The following is a 20,211-nucleotide window of genomic DNA, read 5'->3' as shown; positions in this document are numbered from 1 at the left end:
AGTTTCCTTCGAAAAAATTAAGAAAGAGTACCTAGAAAATACAATAAAACGGTCAAACGAAGACATACATGATGTCCAATTAAAAAAATTTTGTATATATATATACAATTTCAAAAAAGACATATATTTATTAATTGTGGGTGCAACAAAATATAGATAACTCAAATACAGATATGTTTTTCTAGTTTTTGTTTTATTTTATCAAAACATCTTTTGGGAAGATTCTTCTGATCAATGATGTTTCCTTTCTTCCAAAGGCTTCACTTTTCTTAAGGTTTAAATTCTTCCTAGAAATATTTAAAATAATGTAACCTCAAAAATGCATGTATTCAAGAGTTTAGGTATCTGCAGTTATATATAAGTATTCAGAACTTTTAGTTATAATGTTTTGTTAAGAAATATATTTTAAAAGATGAAATGAGTTTAAAGAAAAAAACATTGTCTTATATCAAAATACAAAAGTGAAAAAAGAGATCTATATACAATGATCAAGGAAGAAATACATTATACAAATATTGACTGGGGTTGAGGGCAACATTGATTATATTAGCCCCCGAGGGACGAAATATTGCCCGACGCCAACGGAGGGCAATATCTTCGTCCCAAGGGGGCTAATATAATCAATGTTGCCTGAAAACACAGTCAACATGTCTTTTGTTATATGAAGAAACAAACCAACATTAAAAAAATTAATTGAAAACAGATCGCCGTAATTTTCTCAGCTCAACAAAGAATACACGAATTCAATTATGTATAACGTTTATTTCCAATATATCCTCAGCATTAAACGGTCACCGGTGATATTCCGCCGACCGTAAGAGTTAACATACATATGTTCTACCTGACTTTACTTCACAGTAATTCGCAAATCCTTATATCCGTTATGATAGCAAACCGTCGCATTGCGCGTCCGTTGTTTACTTGCCTTGACTGACTGTCTATTATGACGTCACTTTGTTTTGGAGTCGCAAAGAGTTTTTTACGTCATTGTTTACGAATCAACAAATCAGAGGCGATTATTTGAAATAGAGGGAATGTTTTGTAAATATTATTCCTAACCGGTCAATATCCAAAAAATACTGACCGGTCAATATTTTTCGGACGAGCATATATTACAATTATTGACTATTCGTCTATATAGAGTTTTATAGTGAGAATATACTACTGAATATAACAATTTACTGTATTAACTTTGAAGCGGAAACAAATGACGCTGATCGGGACCATTGTGTATACATCCCGGGCCTAGGTGTCTGTAAAATAACGTTTACACATTTTAGCATTTATTTAACAAGAGGTTTAAGCGTCCATATTATTTTAATTAAAGGGTTACTAGTTCTTCGCTTTTCACAAATGAAGACATATACACATTAAAATATGAATGCATGTAATTATTGACAGAAATTATCTTAAAACATGCATCATTTAACTAACAGGAGTAATATAAAAGTTAATTTAAAAATGGCTATTAAGGCTTTGTTATATATCATTGTTAGACTTTCAGTTCCTTGAAAACAATAATTTAAGTGTCGTTTAAAGTTAGATAATTAATCGAAACACAAAAAGGTCAAATGAAATGCAAAACAAATAAAAATCAATAAAGACATATATCATTTCTTTAAAGCTACTGTTTACATTAACCATTTGTTGTTTTTTTTTAGTGTTTCAGACGGCGAATACATCTATCAAATAGTGATAGACATTAATATTGAATCTGGTCAGATTAAATTAAACATTTAATGGCAAGTATAGAAAAAAAACCAATACAGCTGTATCTCCAAAGTCAAGGAAGACGGCAACAACAAGCAGCATGGTAATTATTTTCATCTGAAAAAAATACGTACATGTTCATGGGGACGTATTCACTGCGTTTTATAATCTGTTTGTATAGAAAACAATTAAAAAGTTTAAGATTGTGCTTGCCTCTAGATAAAATTAATATGGATGTGAACCTAAATATATCGACACGTACGTTTAAATCTTAACATAATATAAAAAAAATTAAGACTTATTTTCATGGAAAACAGGATTTTGTTAATTGAGAACATTGGCAAACAGTATGGTATAATACTTTTCAAAAAGCATTGCAGCATAAATCATGTTCAGATAAAAAGATTATTTGCATTAAGATTTTGATGCCTTTTTATAAGAACTAGTGAGAAAGAAAAAAAAAAATCCTCATCGCGCATGTTCGCGGTAAATTAAGTGATTGACATTATTTGCTAAATAACATGTCCAACACAGTGATGTTAATGCCAAAAAATGCTAATTTGAAAAAAAGAAATCTCTACTTTAATTTCTTTGTTGAATATATCATTTGGCTTTTCCCCTGAAAAAGTATCATTTTGTCCTGAGTTACTATGTTCATCATTTGTCATTGATATGATATTTTTAGGTTTGTACCCAACCAGAATATTTCTCCTTTAGAATAAACGATGTCTTGTTTCATTCATTTGATACGCAACCTCTATTTCTAGGTTTCATTGCATGGCCAAGAAAACAAAACTACTTTAATTTGGATTTGTCAAGCTACAGTGCTGATAACGTTGAAAAGGTTATCTCCTCATACGTTAAATACATTTGTATTTATTTGACCTGCATGGATATTTCTGTTAAGAATAGCGACAGAAATATCATCAAAAAATCGAAAATGGATAGTATTTTTAATTTCAAGCATATTTTTAAACGAATGAAAATTGATGTAAAGAAATATTTTTTTGCACAATTATATAAAATCTTACCTTTTTAATCATGATGTGTTCAACCACGGTAGAGTCAACTCAGAAGACCGGTTTCGAAGAAAACAATAAATAAAATCATTACAAAGCGTTCACTTATATCGGGCTTTAACCTTATTTAAGACCATATGTTGTTAAAAAAAATTATCTACAATTGAATAGGTTTATTTAGTCTGACTAAAACAAAAACAGAAACGTTTCGTGACTTGTAGGTTTCGAGTTATTTTATGATTTTTGATATTGAAAATACCGTACTGGTACCGTGGGAGTCATTTTAAGAATTTTGTGGATAAAGATGTAATTTATTTTTAACAGAAAGGTCAACTTAACTGAGTTCACCTGCTGATACAAACCGATCTAAAAATAGTACCATGCAGTTGCGTTGAATTTTTGTACAATTCAAATAAGGATTTTTTGACTTCTTTTCTGAGGGGGGTTTGAAGTTAGATTTTTTTGTATAAAACGGATTATGTGTTTAGAAAAACTAACGAAAAACCAAGCTGTAAATAAAAGAAGAATGACAATTTTTAAATTTGTGTAATTTTCAATTGAATTGTTAAATAACAAAAAAAAAATCATTAGGAGTGGGTAATGAACATATCAAGACACTGGCGCACGCTCTACGCTTTATAGAAAGCGCCTGGCATACAGAGTTTAATCTCAACAGAGATTACAAACATTCAACCTCTCTATAAATAGCCTCCCCTTTTTACAATGAACAAAAGAAAATCAATACCTTGTTATATGTCTAAAATTTGATTTAGCAGAAATAAACAAAATAAATAAAATGTGATGTTTTCGTCTTTTCAAAGGAGCGTTGAGTTTAAAATGAATCGATAATCAGTTGTATACTGTGCTGTTACATATGCTTAAAGAGCTCGACGGTCGTGTCCATTTTTAAAGTGTATAAATCTTCTTTAAAGAAGGGCTCGACATTAAAATAAAGTAGAAAAGAGGATAGGTATATAGATTTGTTTTTTACCCAAATAATGTTTATATCTTTACAATTTTTATTATAAAATATTACAAAAATATGGTTAAATTGCTGACCACTAAATCTTCCTAAACACAAGCATATATTACTGCTTCCAAATTTAACGAAACTGATACATGTGGGTAAAACACAAATTATGATATTTTTAAGTCGAGATTATCTAAGTGAATATTTACATATATTTACATTCTACTGTGTTTTTCCATTAAATTCCGTGACGTTTAAATGCCTCTAAATGCAACACCTATTCACTGCGTATGAATTTATGAGTAATCTACATAAGTAGTTCTCAAACAGTGATTTCTATGTTATTTGTTAAAAAATGTATTTCATGAATGTTGTAAAAACACCATGTTTTATAATTATTCAACAAAAAAGTTGACTTTATTGTTTAAAGCACCATTTCAAGAGTTATTTATCATGGATTATATTTTCATGCTCGTCGATCTCATCTCTACAGTCTATGTGAAAACCAGTTTAAACCGGTTTTACAAAACAGCTGTTCCTGCTGTTACTTATTCACCCCCTCCGTGATCTGCACTTTATATCGATTTATTTAAGTAAACAATTGATTTCTTCAGTAAGGGAATGTAAATATAAGCATTAAATGATTCATTTTTGACGTCGTCGTGTCAATAACTGCCGTCAGGTGAGCAGACAAATTATCATAACGCGCTAACGCGCGTTATTCAATTTGTCTGCTCACCTGACGGCAGTTATTGACACGACGACGTCAAAAATGAATCATTCAATGCTATAGTATTTAACATAAAGACTATTCATGCATTTAAGAAATAAACAACGTTATTTAGTAAACATGCTGTTATGAATAGCAATTGCTCTGTTGGCATATTCCATGATACGCGATAGCTGCATTTTACCACTCGCAAATACCCTGTATTAGCCTAGACCTTGGCAATTCGCTATTGCATAAAAAATAAACATTCTTTTTAATTCACATAGATTTGTTAATGATTTGAATCAATGATATGTTATAACAGTAATTCCTTTAAAATGATCTTATAAGACAGGTTTTAATTAAATGCATCAATTTTAAGGGTTGGAGAAAACACATGATGTATCGTATAGTGGCTTAAATTTTATAAAGTCATGGAAAAGTATGACGTCATACCTTTATGACGTCATAGTATACAGACAGAGCAATTGCAATTATAGAAAAATAATTGCAGTTCCACCGTATGGACTTAAAGTGGGAAAGAACAATGGAGTTGCAAATATATAACAATGAACCTGACACTCCGAAAAACATATATGTAACAGATTTATTAGGTTTCAACACTAACATAACTGATTAAAGATAATGACCAAAACAACAATGTGTCTTAGAATTAGAGAGTAAAAGTAGTATTTCAACGTTTGAAAATCACTAATTTTTGTCTCATCATTGGTCTATGTATATGTTTTTAATACAATTTTTATTAAAAAGTAAATCATCTTTCAATATGGTTTATCACACATGGCTTGATAAAAAAAGTAAAAAAACAAAATTAAATATGCAAGTCTAAAGTGTATTGATCCACTGTATTAGATCAATATTGCTTTTGAAACTCATTTAGTAAACGGACATTTACGTTAAGAAACTAACAACATCCAAACTTACACATTAACCCCTCGTGGAAAAACAACAGATCCACTTTGCAACCTTGAAAAAACATTGTGTACATGCATATACAATTTAAGGCATATATAAAAAAGTTGATCTCTCCTCCCACTCTATCCTCTCACTTACTCTCTCTTTTTGTAATAGTTTGCAATCTCTCTCTCTCTCTCTCTCTCTCTCTCTCTCTCTTTCTCTCTCTCTCTCTTAGAAATAAACTGTTCTAAACAAACATCACTCGTACAATTTAAAAACTGCTTTAAAATAAATGTCATGTTATATATTTTATGATTTTTTTTCAAATGAACTGTCCAACACATAAAACGAGTCTAAGTTATTTTGCTCCGACAGAGTATTCTCACCCGATATGTTTTAACCCGGAGACTACTATTCCCTATTGGACACTGTGGAATCATACAAATTTGTGGTGACCAATTTTCGTGGATTTGGGTTTTTCTTCTAATTCGTAGAGATTATTTTTCATGGATGCGTGTGTTTCCACATGCAGTAAAAAAACTAACCCTTTTCAAAATTTGTAAAAATATAGCAATAAAAATAATTCAATAAAATCAAGTTTTTGGTTGCTATGGTTTCCAGAATTTGTCAAGTTTGAGATTCATGGCATACACTTCCCTATGGTTTGTCTATTATTTCCAATATAATTAAAACGAAGTATAGTTGGAAGATATAAGTTTTGAATGGATACGGTTTATTTGCTAGCTGGTAATTCAATAGAGGAAAAATGAGATCATTACTAAATATCTATTTAAAAACAGTTTCGAAAATGTAAAAAAAAATATGTATCTCTCTTTGAGATTTGAAAGTTGTTGCAATGTTCACCTTTACCAAGGAATTCTTGAAGTAAGTTCATAATTCTGATATTGGTTATACTCCTAACAAACCTGTATGTATAATATGAAATAAATCTACACGGTTGGACTTTTCACCTACTGCATGATTTTTATATGAACTTGTACTTAAAAATCAACCAAATATTTACCATGAACAGTGTGCGGCGGAATTGTTGAGTATTAAAAAAAAAGAGAATGAGAATTTTGAAGAAATAAATTGGCTGTGTAAAATTCGATGAGATGTACGGTCACATTTTATTCATGAATTTGTATAAATCAACGTCTCTTGTAAATAAATGTATCTCTTGGTAGTCCTTGAAAAAAAGAATACGTATCAGGTCTGTTACTATGATATAAAGACATATACAAGATACAGGAAAGCGTTTGTTATAGCCAGACTGGTTTTCGTAAAGAACGACAGAGCAAAGCTTGACCAAAGAATAAAAACATATTTACATGCATTTTAGCAAATGTGTTTGATGAAGTAAACCTGTTTTATTGTGCAGTAAAGGCCAATTTTAAGTGCACTGTCGGGAACATGTGTTGTATTTTCACGAATCTGATTGATGTATTAATTTCGTGACCATAGTTTACACGCTGAGAGGCTTATGCGTGATAATTAAGAGAAAACAGTAGAAGTGGCAATTATAAAAAGGCAGCAATCTGATGCAACCAACAGAGCCTTTAAACTCACCATGGAGCAAACAGTTTTGGTTTGTGGACTATTGATGCTGGTGATTGTAAGTTGTCATTTTAATTTATTAACAAATTTACACAAGATGCTGGGGGGGGGGGGAAGCTTGCAATATCTTTATGATTTGAAGTTAAGAGTGTTAAGTATTTCATGGTTTAAAAACTATAATTCTAATATTGTTAACTAGCACGTGTATTTCTTCGTTATAGGTGGGTGTAAGCGCTAATATAGATGGCAGCTATAGCACTGAAACAGGTAAAATGCATTAGTTTCTCCTTCAATCACCATTTAATAGAATAGTTCAATAGCTAACGTGATAAATGTCATGAAACCAGAAGTTACTTATTACACTTAAAAACATCACAAAACGTATTTTCAAATTAAACTGTGATCATTGATAACATGATAGAGACAAAACACTGAAATCAAGTCAACTCCAAATACTACATGTACATATCTCATTAACTTGACCCAACTGATAGACCTATAGGCAAAACCTTAAACGAATAATACAAATTATGAAAAAAATTCGATAAAAAGGAGAGCTTTTCTTGCTTTAACTTCGTGTGCGTGCCTTCCCTCAAAAAGTTTGATAAACAGAATGCCCTTTACAGTTGAAACATCATTTTAATGGTTTAGAAAAAAGTATTACGCATGTTATAAGGTAGCTGTTAACAGTTGTCTCTACAACTTGGATTTCAATATGTGTAATTTTATAACCAGAGTTTTAAATGTCTGTGATGAAGTAGGATACTTACTGTTTTATTTTGATTTTAGCAATAAAGTGCGAAAACGGCTGGGTGCCGTTTCAGAAGAACTGCTATTATTATTCTCGCAACAGTAAAACAACATTCAAAGACGCCGTGGTAAGTGTGTAAACATTTGTTTTGTCAGTTTGATTTAACCTCTTTAAATCGTTAAATCAAGTACATATAAGAATGTAATATTATCAAAATCATTTTACCTGTTGAATGTTTTAAATCACACTTCTTAATTCTTTTTATTGAACAAATGTCCATTTCTTCATAAATGATTTAATTCTATCAACATTTCAATAAAAGTTAGAATGCTCTTGAGCGGACATTGTTATTCGTTGGCATTTTGATTATTCTAAAAGATTATGTCGATAAAATCAAACAGTTCCACGTTTTACAAACTTAGTTTTAATCAAAATAATAACCCGCAACAATTACACGCGTTTTTTTAATTTATCTTAAATATCAACGTATTTCATTGAAGTTGAATTGTATCAATCTTGGAGGCAGTCTTGTGGAAATACGCAGCAAATGGGAAGAGGAATGGATAGCCTTGCACATTCGTGTCAGAGGTATAGCATTCTAAGACGTCATGTAAATAAGGAATCATTCTTTGAGTATTATGAGGTGATAATTTCGGTCGGGGCGTGATCAAATCCAATAAAGCCCGAAGCGCTTTATGATAGATTTGATCACGCCACGACCGAAATTATCACCTCATAATATTCAAAGAATGATTCCTTATTACTTATATTTATATAATTTTAAGCAATGGTCCGAATAAATATTTAAATATAAATAAGCAAACCCCGCTGGCGCCTCAATTTGGCGTCATTATGAGTTATATAGTACAAAATCGATACGTAGTGTTATCACAGGCGAAGACACTGGAAAATGTAAATATTACAATATATACTTCATTGTAGGTTATATGTAGAGGACCTATTTTGATTGATATTGGCCTAAGATATAGGACGTGATGTTGGCTATGTGTGCGATTTAGATAATTGTTATTTTCATTTTTTCTTTGCGATTCATATTTTAGTTAATGTTGCCAAATCATGATATACCATTTTTTTATCGGACACTCTATAATATCGAAAAAAGACGAATTTTAATTGATGTACTTTCAGCCAGTAGAATTGGCGGAAAAAAATTGTCGCATAACTTTTAGGATAGTAAATTACACAGAATGTTATAATTTATTAATGTGATATTTACCAGAGGCTTAACCACTGAGCTATTGTTACCCAGGATATTCACTGACAATCACACACCTCTTAACCCAGTGGTAATCCATTGACCGATAAACAAGTTTGAAAAAAAAAGCACTAAACAATATGGTCAACGTGTACCGCAAACCAAAACTGAAAACGTTTCATTATGTATTTATAGGGAGATCACGTGTAAAGAATATTATACATTTACAATATATCATTTTTTGAGATGGAAACAAGTTTTGGAGGATAAATCCTAACATCATTTTTTTTATTTAATTACAGAATATGACGAAGGTGTATGGCTAGGATTTAATGATCTCCAGAACGAAGGGCAGTTCATTGCAATGTCTGACGCAAAAGAGCCTCTTTATACAAACTGGGGAAGTACGGAACCTAACAACGGTTTACATAAAGACGAACACTGCGTTATGTACTGGCCAAAATATAAGTGTTGGAACGACTCTAACTGCACAAGTAGATTAAATTATGTGTGTAAAAAATCGCCTAAATAAAATTACATAGTCTTTGCTTTGTTTATTTGCCCACGTCTAACCTTAATAAAAGAGGGATAAATTTCCAGTTAACAGCATTGAACACTGTTTAAAAAATGTTCCTATAAGAAGCCCCATATATGACACGTTTATATCTAAAAAAAAAACCAAACAATTACAGTGAAATAATGATGTTTATCTTGGTGGCTAAGTTTGACTTAAATCGTATTTAGTCCTTCGTATTGAAAGACAAACACAACAATAGATACCACGTGGACTCCCTTTGGCTGGTATACAATTCGCTTAAAGCAATAATTCAATATAAAAATTGTTTTATACGACATTAAATGGTTTAGGACAGTTAATGCTTATTATTTATTATTTTTGCCATCAGCGTTGTAGATAAAAAGGTCTTTTGACCCTTAAAATGACGTCAAATTGTAAAAAATTCAAAGGCGGATTGATAAGTGTTTGACGTTATGCAAAATATACAATATACAATAATTTTTAGCTAATCAGAACAAGCCTTACAAAAAGAATTGAATAATTGCGAGATACGACCAAACGATGTAACAGTAAAATCAAGTATAATATTTAACATTTTAGTGAAAAAGCCTAACGGTGTTTGACGAGAGGGTTAGAATACAAACTTAGAATTAATAGATTAAAAACTATTCTCAGTTAGGTTTATGGCTTGAAAATAGTTTCATTTCAGTTAAACACCAGTTAGATGGTTTAAAGGTTTAGAACTATATGGAAAGTTAGTTCAGAAAAAAAATGGCTAGCATAGCACTAACACACCAACTTGATTTGTACGGGGATCTGAAGAAGAAGATATTTAAACTGATGTGCATTTGCATTAATGTCCATACATATGGCACATATGTCCAGTTCAACATTTCTTATTTAAAAAAGACGATTGTAGAAAGCTCGCATCACTAGTTATGCAGATTTGATATTGTCCATGTAAAAAATGGATGATGTCAGAGACTTCCCGGACAGGTATCGGATAAAGAGACACATTTTTGAGTCCCTTGTTATCAAGTTAGCACCTTATTTGGCATATAGTGATCAGATTCTTGCTTGCATGAAGATGTATGTTGAAAACTAGTTGGTGATGTATGTGAAATATTTTGCTACACATACATGTATAACCCTACGATGAATTGTAGATATATTTGGGGCGACAGTATTGCACCCTATTAATAGCATTTCATCCGTTATCGGTTTTGAATCAATGCCACTTCAAATTAAATGGCCAACTGGTCATCGAGTACAAATGACTATCAATGAGTTTCAACAATTGAAAGGGTTTCCATGAGTCCTGGGTGCCATATTGATAGGTCTAACATTCTAGTTCGCTCTCTAACAGAAGCTCATGGAATTTACGTATATTGTCAAGGATTCCACTAAATTATATTATGTAGTATGCACAAATGCATTTTCTTATTGTTTATTTTGCCAGACCAGGTGCTTGGAAATTCAAATTATGTCCCTGGCAATATCCATATACTTAGATATTCTGCGTTGCAATAATGGCTGTTAACAACATATGAAGATTATGAGAATTTGAATGCAGCTGAGAAAAATAATTATATCCATAGGTCTACTCGTATGTCAATAGAGAAACCGGACAGCAGAGGATGCTCACTCCTCCTAGGCACTTGATCCTACCTCTATATATATACATTCCAGAAGGTGAAAGGGATGAAGAAGAAATAAACGACTTTCAGTTTATTGTTAGAGAGAAACCATTAATTTTCTGCTTTTCTAAATGAATGAAAATAATAAAGGTGTGAACTTGTCATTACAATTTGTATTAGAATAAAATGTTTAGTGCAGATCTCTCAATGAATTCACAACACAAAGCAATGACAAAAACTGACAATTATAATGGAATATGTCGTATTGGTCATTTCTACAGTTTTGTTACATATATTGTATTTAATAAGGATATATCTTCACAAACTTCTTCCATTTTTCTATAAGGAAGAATTGCATCAAACTTATAAATGAATTCCTAAAAAATGTACAATTTAAATAAAAACCATTTATGATTAGGCATAAAATATCAGTGCAATGCTCAGGAGTAGTAACTTTTAGGAACTCTTATATAAATGTACAAAATATACAGTCAATTAATCACTAGGTAAGTTGACATTGAATTTTTTTCGAATATGAATCCTCTCATATGGGATTGTTTAGATAAACAGTGCGTTAAAATTTCAACCACTTGCCATACATAGTGCCAGGCATATTGTTTTATAGACAAGCACACAAAAAGCTACACAATGGTAAAACAGCATACATTCTCTCTTCTGGAACGGGTTATCATAAACGAATAAAAATGACTCAAGGTGGCAATACATTTTTTAGTAATTAAAAAATGTATTTAACCCCCATTTTGAAACATAAATGGGTTTTTGTTACTCATATTTAATTTTTCTTGTTCAATTGAATTCGTAATAATTTGTCAAATAATGCACATCTTATATATCAGAATTATTTCTTCTCTGTCAATCTGTCCATTAGCCTCGTCATTAACATGATTTTGGTATCCCAAGTTTTCATTTGTTGTACGTATTGCAGCTTCAGTTGACCTAAAACTTCTTTTTTGACCTTCTTCCTATATATCTGTGTGCATATTTTCCGAGAACATGAATATGTTTCCTATGAATGATGCAGTTTTTTTTCTCTTTCTCCCTCACCCACTTAATTTTTTTTCGTTTGCCAGTTATAGATTGTAAACGATAACCCCCACTGCTTGCATTAACGAAATCGTTGTCTTTCGAAATATCATTTTGGTAAATACTTTGTACTATGATAAATTCTGAGACACAAATGTTTAACGTTCGGGCGATTCCCGTATGCTTCGTTAAGTTAATTGTAAAATGGGAATTCCTTATGACCATTTCCTGATTTATTGTGATGATCAGTAGTATCTGTATATTCTTTAGTGATGTTCTTCCATTTCTGCTCACGTCGGTCACCACTGACAGAGAAAAATGCATCAAGTTTTGATATGTTTAGCCATATCTTTCCATAGGAATTTCTTTTCAATACATATACTAGGTTTGACAAAAAGCTTCTCATATTTAGTGTGCAATTCTATCAATTTTATGATAGCTTCTTTTGACCACATTTGACGTCTTGAAATTGAATTTGATTCACTCTCGCGGACAGCTGAAGGCGGGCTCAGAGAATCATTTAAAGGGTCTCCAGAAAAAAAGTTACTTGTATAGAGTTACTTTTATTCGTTATATTATCTTAACCATATGAATGATGATAATTGCAATGCATTGTGCAAGGATGGATTTACTAAATAATTGTGCAAAGATCGTCGGGATATATTCACTGCTAAAGTGAAACAATACCAGATTTTCATTGTGTTCGGAAAAATCATTTCTGTAGAGTATATCCTTTTTTCCGCGTCTGCCTTAATTCGGCTTTGTTCGTGACGATTTCCAACTTGTGGAAAATAAATCTGCGTAAATTAGATACAAAGTGTTATTCCTATCATAGAGTTATCTCTCTGCTAATGTAATAAACAAGTATAATCAGGTAACAGGTATATAAGCATCATTGTTTATTTGATAATCTAGTGACAAACTGATTCAGTTGATTGTGTCTCTTGTGTAAACAAATGTTTAACTATACATAAACTTCTGGTATATGTAACTGCAAACGATCTATTGATTTATGATTGATGCATTTCTGAAAATAACTATCAGTAATTATTTTACATGCCAAAAATCCTGCTAATCTTACATTGTTGAAATTTGCATTAAAAGTTAAAGTTTAAATTTAATTGTTTTGTTTATTCTCTCAGTTACTTTGCTTATTTTTTTTTTTACATTGTTCTATGCTGTTTATTGAGTCAGCCTTTAGCCCTGTATCATGTACATTTCAAATTATGCGATGTTCAAAAGAAAACGTTTGTAAAAATTCAACCATTATGTTCCATGACATACTCATAAAATACTGTAAATTCCTAATAAACGCGAGGAATTAATATCCGCGTAAAATCGCGAGAAGCATCCTTCGCGGATTTTAAAATCTCGCCATTATTTTCTGAGAGTTGAAAACTATAAGAAATAAGGAGAAAAGTTCAACGTTCGCGATTTTATATTCTCGCGATTTGGTAGAAACCAGCAGGATCGCGGAATTAAGTACTCGCGTAATATAAGGAATTTACAGTAAATATAAAATAAACTCTTTTCTATTACTTAAATTACACGTGCTTTTTGTAAGATCATTTTTGTCAAGATCGATGATGAAATCAACTTCAACAAAATTGTACTTAACAATCTTGTCTGGATTCGATGTGGAGGGATTTCACTATGTTATATATAGTTTTTTAATTGTGCCTGAAATTATACGTAGGCTTCTCTTTATTTGAAATAGGTCCAATAGACTGCTATTTAGGGCCAAACACTCTGGTGGGGGATTAAAATCTTATGACAGCATTATATTGTTTTTGATTTTTTTTTTACATCGTGATTTACATATTACCCTGCGGTAAAACTGTTATATCATTGCATTTTGTTTAATCATTCTGATCTTTGGCACATATAAGACACGTATTTTTTCAGTTGTGCGTGAGCAGTGAAAGCTAACTTTTTTTTAATTTCTATCTATAGTCACCATTATTTCATTGACGCTGGTGATCCAGGTCTTTCAAATTATACGCTTTTTTGAGAATGGCAGTCGCCTGTTATAAAACAAAAAGAAAATATGAAAACGTATAACCGTACTTTACAGTGTTAACAGAACCACAACATTACTTTCTAATATGTAGTTCGTGAAAAGACAATGAAATTTATAAATTGAAAGATTAAGAATAAACATAAGTTGAAATCGAGGGGTAATATTAAAGGACTACGTTTATTGAAATTACTTACCATAAAAGAGGTTTATGGAAGTTCATAGAATTAGGTACTGGTTCCTCCCAAAAGCCAGCACCTGGGATTCCTCCTATTCTCATCTGAGTAGAAAAAAAAATTCTTCATTGATATCATTATAAATATCTCTTAATGGTATAATGATATTCTGATATGTTTGTATTGAATATTGCATCTTTAAGTTCTGTTTTATCATTTAGATATTTTATCGAAGCACAGTTAATACAACGATTAAAAAGTAGTCAATATTTAAAAAAAAAAAATTACTGGATTACTTTCTGTTTTTGCGGTAAGACTATGACGTTCTCCATTAGAACAAAGTCTACTTTTTCGTGTTTTTGAGTTTACAATATACATGAATATAATAAAACATATTACATCAAACATCAAACGTCTCAAAAACACAGAATGGGGCCCTAAATAAAGGTTATTTAGGAAACATCAGTTGTGTCAATTACTGAATATACTAATTTTAAAAACATCTCACTTTTATTCTATTGATCCAGCGCTAAGCGAGATAAAGCAGAGAAATATAACGCAAACGAGCTTCATCTGAAAAGCAAATAAATTAAAATATTAATAATAAAGATAATAATACGAGGGTCAATCAAAAAATACGAAGACAATGTGGCTGTCCATCATATATTTTTCATTAAAGTCAACACTATCAGATTAATCTGTGCACCAACACTTATGTTATTGATGTGCGAAGTTTTAGTCCATTTGATGAAACAGTATTTTTGATACCCCTTTTTAAAAACAACATGTTTTGTCACCACGGCGCACGGTAACGTTCAAAACATGACGTCAATATTAAACACACACAGTTTGTAGGTAAACCCCATCTTTATATCACGCTTAGTCTCTTGTGCCTCTCTTCTTACAATTTAAAATTGCACTGAACCACTTAACATCTTATTTGCACACATTTGTTCGAGAATCATAAGTTAGTTCTTCAAAGTTTTCATTTTCTAACAGTCTATCTCTTGGTTTACTGTAACGATAATCCTGAACGTCGGTTGACGTTACTTATTTTTTTAACAAATATTACAGATATTCTACTCTCTTTCGGACTGTTTTATATTCAAAATACAATTACCACGACTCCCATAAATTTTTTTACAGTTAAACACAAACTTGCAAATAATTGTTGACTTATTTTTTTGCACCATTGAGCATTTTCACAGCTTGTGTCGGCTTTTTCCTGGGTTAAATCCATTTTGTTTGTACCTCTCGTTGCGCCGTGACGTCCGGCGACGTCGATGTTTTTAGTCAATTCTAAAGAGGACTATCTGTCATTAGTTACTAATATTTGTTCGACAAAATAATATATCCCGTCTTTATTTGGAACATAGAATACCGAGACAAAACTTAATTTAAGGTTTCAATATTATTTGATTTTAAGCCCAATTTATAGAGATATTACTTTCAACATTATATGGTTTATTGTTGACATAACACAAATTTTGACCGTGCGCCGTGACCTCATTTTTGCAGGATTAGATTCTAAATAATTCTTAGAAATAAAGGTATTTATTAACTTTTTTTCTTGCAAATTGTTTGAAACTGTTGTTAAATTATGTCTACCAAATTTAGTAATGATATGACGTTAAGTAACATAGCTATTACAAAAGTCTTCGTATTTTTTGATTGACCCTCGTAATTATAAATAAATAGAATTGATAAAATGAAAAAAATGTTGTAGTTTAAATGTTCTCTTGTTGTGCGAAATATTCTGCTTTTGACTAAATTTATACTAAAGACAAAAGTTTGAAATCTTTGATAAAATCGGTTTATTTGTGAAAATAATTCTAATTTTGGATATTTTGAGTATCTTGTCAGTCCTCGTAAAATTTTCATCACCTTTGCCTAGTTTGTTCACCAATAAATTCTTAAACTCATATTACCTGCTTCAGATATGAATTGCCATTTTTAGACAATGTTAATTTCCTTAAAACAAACGAGTTTACACTAAAATATATTGACTTTTTGTCGTTACAAAATTATAGCTGATACAAACCATGCCTAAAAAGTAGGGCGGATCTTATGATTTAACAAATCATTCCTTAAAACTAGGGCAGATCTTATGATTTAACAAATCATTCGTTAAAAGTAGGGCAGATCTTATGATTTAGCAAATCATTCCTTAAAAGTAGGGCAGATCTTATGATTTAACAAATCATGCCTTTTATTTTAGATGGATCTAATGGTTAATCAGTTGACCACCCAGCCTTCGTAATAATATGCTGATATCGTTGCACTATGAATATGTTATGTGATATTATAATGTATTAAGGCTACTTATGCTTATCTTTTAAGTAACTCTTTAGTAACTTTTTATTAGACAACCTCTTTAAACGACGGGGTTTCACCGAATGAATGACTTCAATGAACACAACTATAAATTACACATTTGGTTTTCAATTTCATTTTAGACCATATGTGCAGGGGAAATACGTAACAATCATTGTATTTTGGTCCCATAATCCTAAATATAAACACAAACAAAGGGATTCGTTATACGATATACATGCGGGAATATAAAACCAGGTAGACTATAGATCAAAATGAGTTTTTTATGGATGTACAGATTATCAAATTAAGGGGTCGGGGCAGAATGTTTTAAACATACATGAAAGATTTATTCTTATTCTTGTTTCAGTGAAAGGTCAACTTCTGTGTAAACTATGTGCAAAATATAAAGTAAATTGACCGGATAGTTTATCTGTTTGCCGCTCTCAAATTTGGTCCTATATCCGAATCATCCCCGACATTTTGAATAGGATTATATAGAAAAAGTGGGTTTTCATTTTCAATTTCATATGAAAAAAAAAACAAACATGCTATTTCTTTTAATATTCAGCGACCCAGGGATAACGTATCAGTTAACATTTTGTCAAATTAAAACAAAATTGACTGTACTTTTAAGCTATATCCCCTCATAGTTTGTTCATATAAACGTGATGTCCAGCCATCTTGCATAGATAATTGTATAGAATAAAACTATTTTAACGATGATTTTTCATTTTATTTGTAAAAGATTCAAAAATATCCACTCACACATAACATGTAAGTATCGCGCATATGTTTCTATTTCGCAAATTATATTTTTGATTTTAATTATTGCCGCTGCAATAAAAAATGCACGACGTTTATTTTTTGTCAATTGTTAGTCAATTGACGTCATCGTAAGGCGTTGACTTCGATAGGGATAACCTCGATTTTGAATAAGCGGAGGAATAATTAAATACATCTTAACATTATCATATTGATTCATTCTATTAAGAATAATTTTATGATAGGTATTTTTTAATACAAACTTTACATGATAGCCTGTTTATTTGAACATTTTACCTTACATTTGCGTTTTGCTAGAGTATTGCACAATATCCTGCGCAGATGGCGCAAAATATTAAACCCGCGACCGACCTGAAGCCTGTTTTAGTTAAATATAAATACGTGACTCATAGCAGTAAGCAAGTCAGTTTGAAACATTTGTGTATATATTAAAAAGATGTTGATGGCAATTACCTTTGTTTTGGGCGTTTTACAAACTTAACGGTATTTCTTTTGACATAGATCTCTATCTTGACTAATGTATTCAATTAGTAATACACCTAGTCAACCTTTGATATAAATTCTAAATATGTATCCTTGCCTTTATTGCATTCTATGCACACCATAACTTCATTGGTTTTTATCTGTGTTGTATCTAATTAGTAACATTTAACGACAATTGATTATTGCTGACACATTGTTTTAAGTAATATCAATAGTCTCAAATACAACCATTTTTTAATTGTAAACAACTTTATCAAATTAAAAAAACAGACAAGGCACGTAATTGTTGCTTGCTTTATTTCATGATTGACTATTTTGTTTACATCATTTTTTGTAGTAGTAGCCTTTTAAATATAGAAAAAAGAAAACTTAAAAAAAAAAATCAAAATTTAAATGTAATTGTCATGACTGAAAAATTTATTTTTTTAAAACTGGGTTATTTTCGAAGAATGTAAAATGCAAATAACATGTGTAGCTCCTGGTCTGAAAAAAAACCCAATATTGATGGACAACCTGAAACCTTAAGTTCTATAAGTGTTAAGAAGTTCCAATTTTCAGCGAATTAAAAACTTTCGCTATTCTTGGACATAATAACCTTATGTTCACCCGATAAGATTAAATATGACCATTAAATTTTTCAGGCAATGCACTACTAATATTGTAGCTTAAACTGTCTTAAACATTTTCTTAAAACACGCTTAACGATCTCAGAAAATTAAGTAATACTATGGTATATTTACTTGCAGAATGATAGTTTCAATTTTTACACGTTAACAGCCTGTACAATTTTATGAGGCTGATAATTGTTTGTAAAGGATAATCCAAGGTAAGTAAAGTTAAGATATCTGTAGTTAAATGTTGTAGTTTTTAAAATCAAATCTGTGTGGAAAATTTATTTGGAAATAAAAAAAAACAGTTCAAATCTAGCAAAAATGCTTCTGCAACGTAACTTGCATGTTTTAACACGTAATAAACTGTCGTCTATCTATTCTTTTTCTTTTTTTCAAACCTGGATCTAAAGACATTCTATTCAATACCATTGATATTGCATTCAGTGTTTTGTTTACCGATAGATCTTACATATAAAAGAAGAAGCACAATGTTTATTTTTTTTTATTCTCTGAGCAAGTGGTATACTCATGACAATGAAGTCAAATTCCAGCAAGATGACGTTACCACTCACATGTCAGAAAAAAGTGAATGGTTCAAGAAAACCCTCGGTTTTCAACTGATTTTGACTGTGTTTGGTCTCTATATTATCCTAATTCAAGCCAAGTATTATATTGTATTTTTAGTTTGGAGTTGCACGATTAAGTTTAGAAAAAAAAATCCTTTGAGATATTTTTCATTGTTATATATTGATTTTTTAAAGCTTAAATTGATTAAAGTGGAATTTACTTTTACAATATCAGTCTTTTTATCAATGTAAAACAGTGATATTTTTACACGCAATTAAGTTCTTCCATTCAGTCAACTGAAAGGAAACAGCCGGACACTTTACTGAATGGAAGAGCATTACTATTAGGCATCCTTTTGTTATCATTTAGTCACAATTCAGTTACCCTAATGGCAAAACTTCAACCTGTTTAAGTTTTATTACAGGTAAATGTTTAACATATCATTCTAAACGATCCCTCCTAAAGTATAACCATGCAATAATCAAGAAAAAACACCAGTTTTTAACATTGCAAGACCATCACGACCTTTTATTATATTATTATAAGACGTTATTTCCACGTTACAAAAAATGAAATAACTTTTTAATTTTTGATTTTAAATAATTTGAATCATTTTTTTAAACACATTGAAAACATCTAAGTTTTAAACATTGTCAATTGTTTGCCATGGTATTTACGTATTTAAAAAGGTGTCAAATTGCATACAGTTGAAAAATGGCTTTCAATTAGCATCCAAGTAGGAATGTATTATATTTAACCTAGGAAACAGTTACGAAAATGTGTAGTAACAAACAAAAGAAGATGTTGTTTATTACCTCCTCGTAGAGTGTGAAAACACTGTCACAATATTTAAACAATAGAAAAACACACATGCATTAGCATTCTACATTTTACATTTGCCATTTTCAAATAAATTGCAAAAAAAAAAAAAATAAAAAAAAAATCACAAAATGTTACCCAAACCATGGCGTGTTTCTTTATAACATAACTCATTAAGTAATATAATCGATATAGTATTAACAGTCTGAACATTGACACTTGTTTAACACAATTATTTGTATGACCTCAATGTAGGAATAAACAGATCTATGTTTTATAATAGGCCAACCTTAACCACGAGTTTGATAATATTCAAATTATCAGACATTGGCTAATATTAATGCAGGAGTAAATGCGACTTACCAAAGAAAAACATGTGTTCTCAATTCAT

General features: G+C 30.8%; 1 protein-coding gene across 1 annotated transcript; it reads left to right on the top strand.

The window, feature by feature from the left end:
- Positions 1-6,896: 6,896 nt before the first annotated feature.
- On the top strand, positions 6,897-20,172 carry LOC128174021 (perlucin-like protein). The gene is made up of 7 exons (XM_052839668.1): positions 6,897-6,941; positions 7,105-7,150; positions 7,673-7,761; positions 8,135-8,222; positions 9,153-9,344; positions 16,925-16,965; positions 20,104-20,172. Exons 1-7 carry the CDS (start codon positions 6,897-6,899, stop codon positions 20,170-20,172), a joined length of 570 nt encoding a protein of 189 aa, XP_052695628.1.
- The last annotated feature ends 39 nt before the right edge of the window (positions 20,173-20,211 follow it).

This window comes from Crassostrea angulata, chromosome 2 (assembly GCF_025612915.1).
Source record: "Crassostrea angulata isolate pt1a10 chromosome 2, ASM2561291v2, whole genome shotgun sequence".
Lineage (NCBI taxonomy): Eukaryota > Metazoa > Mollusca > Bivalvia > Ostreida > Ostreidae > Magallana > Magallana angulata.
Note: the sequence above shows the minus strand (reverse complement) of the source record. Positions and strands in the feature narration are given on the sequence as shown.

What these genes read in the sequence shown, in the direction of transcription:
- LOC128174021 (XM_052839668.1), top strand. Translation starts at nt 6,897, where the DNA reads ATGGAGCAAACAGTTTTGGTTTGTGGACTATTGATGCTGGTGATT. An exon ending in GACTATTGATGCTGGTGATT is followed by an intron (nt 6,942 to 7,104) that starts GTAAGTTGTCAT and finishes TCTTCGTTATAG; the next exon opens with GTGGGTGTAAGCGCTAATAT. An exon ending in CTTGCACATTCGTGTCAGAG is followed by an intron (nt 8,223 to 9,152) that starts GTATAGCATTCT and finishes ATTTAATTACAG; the next exon opens with AATATGACGAAGGTGTATGG.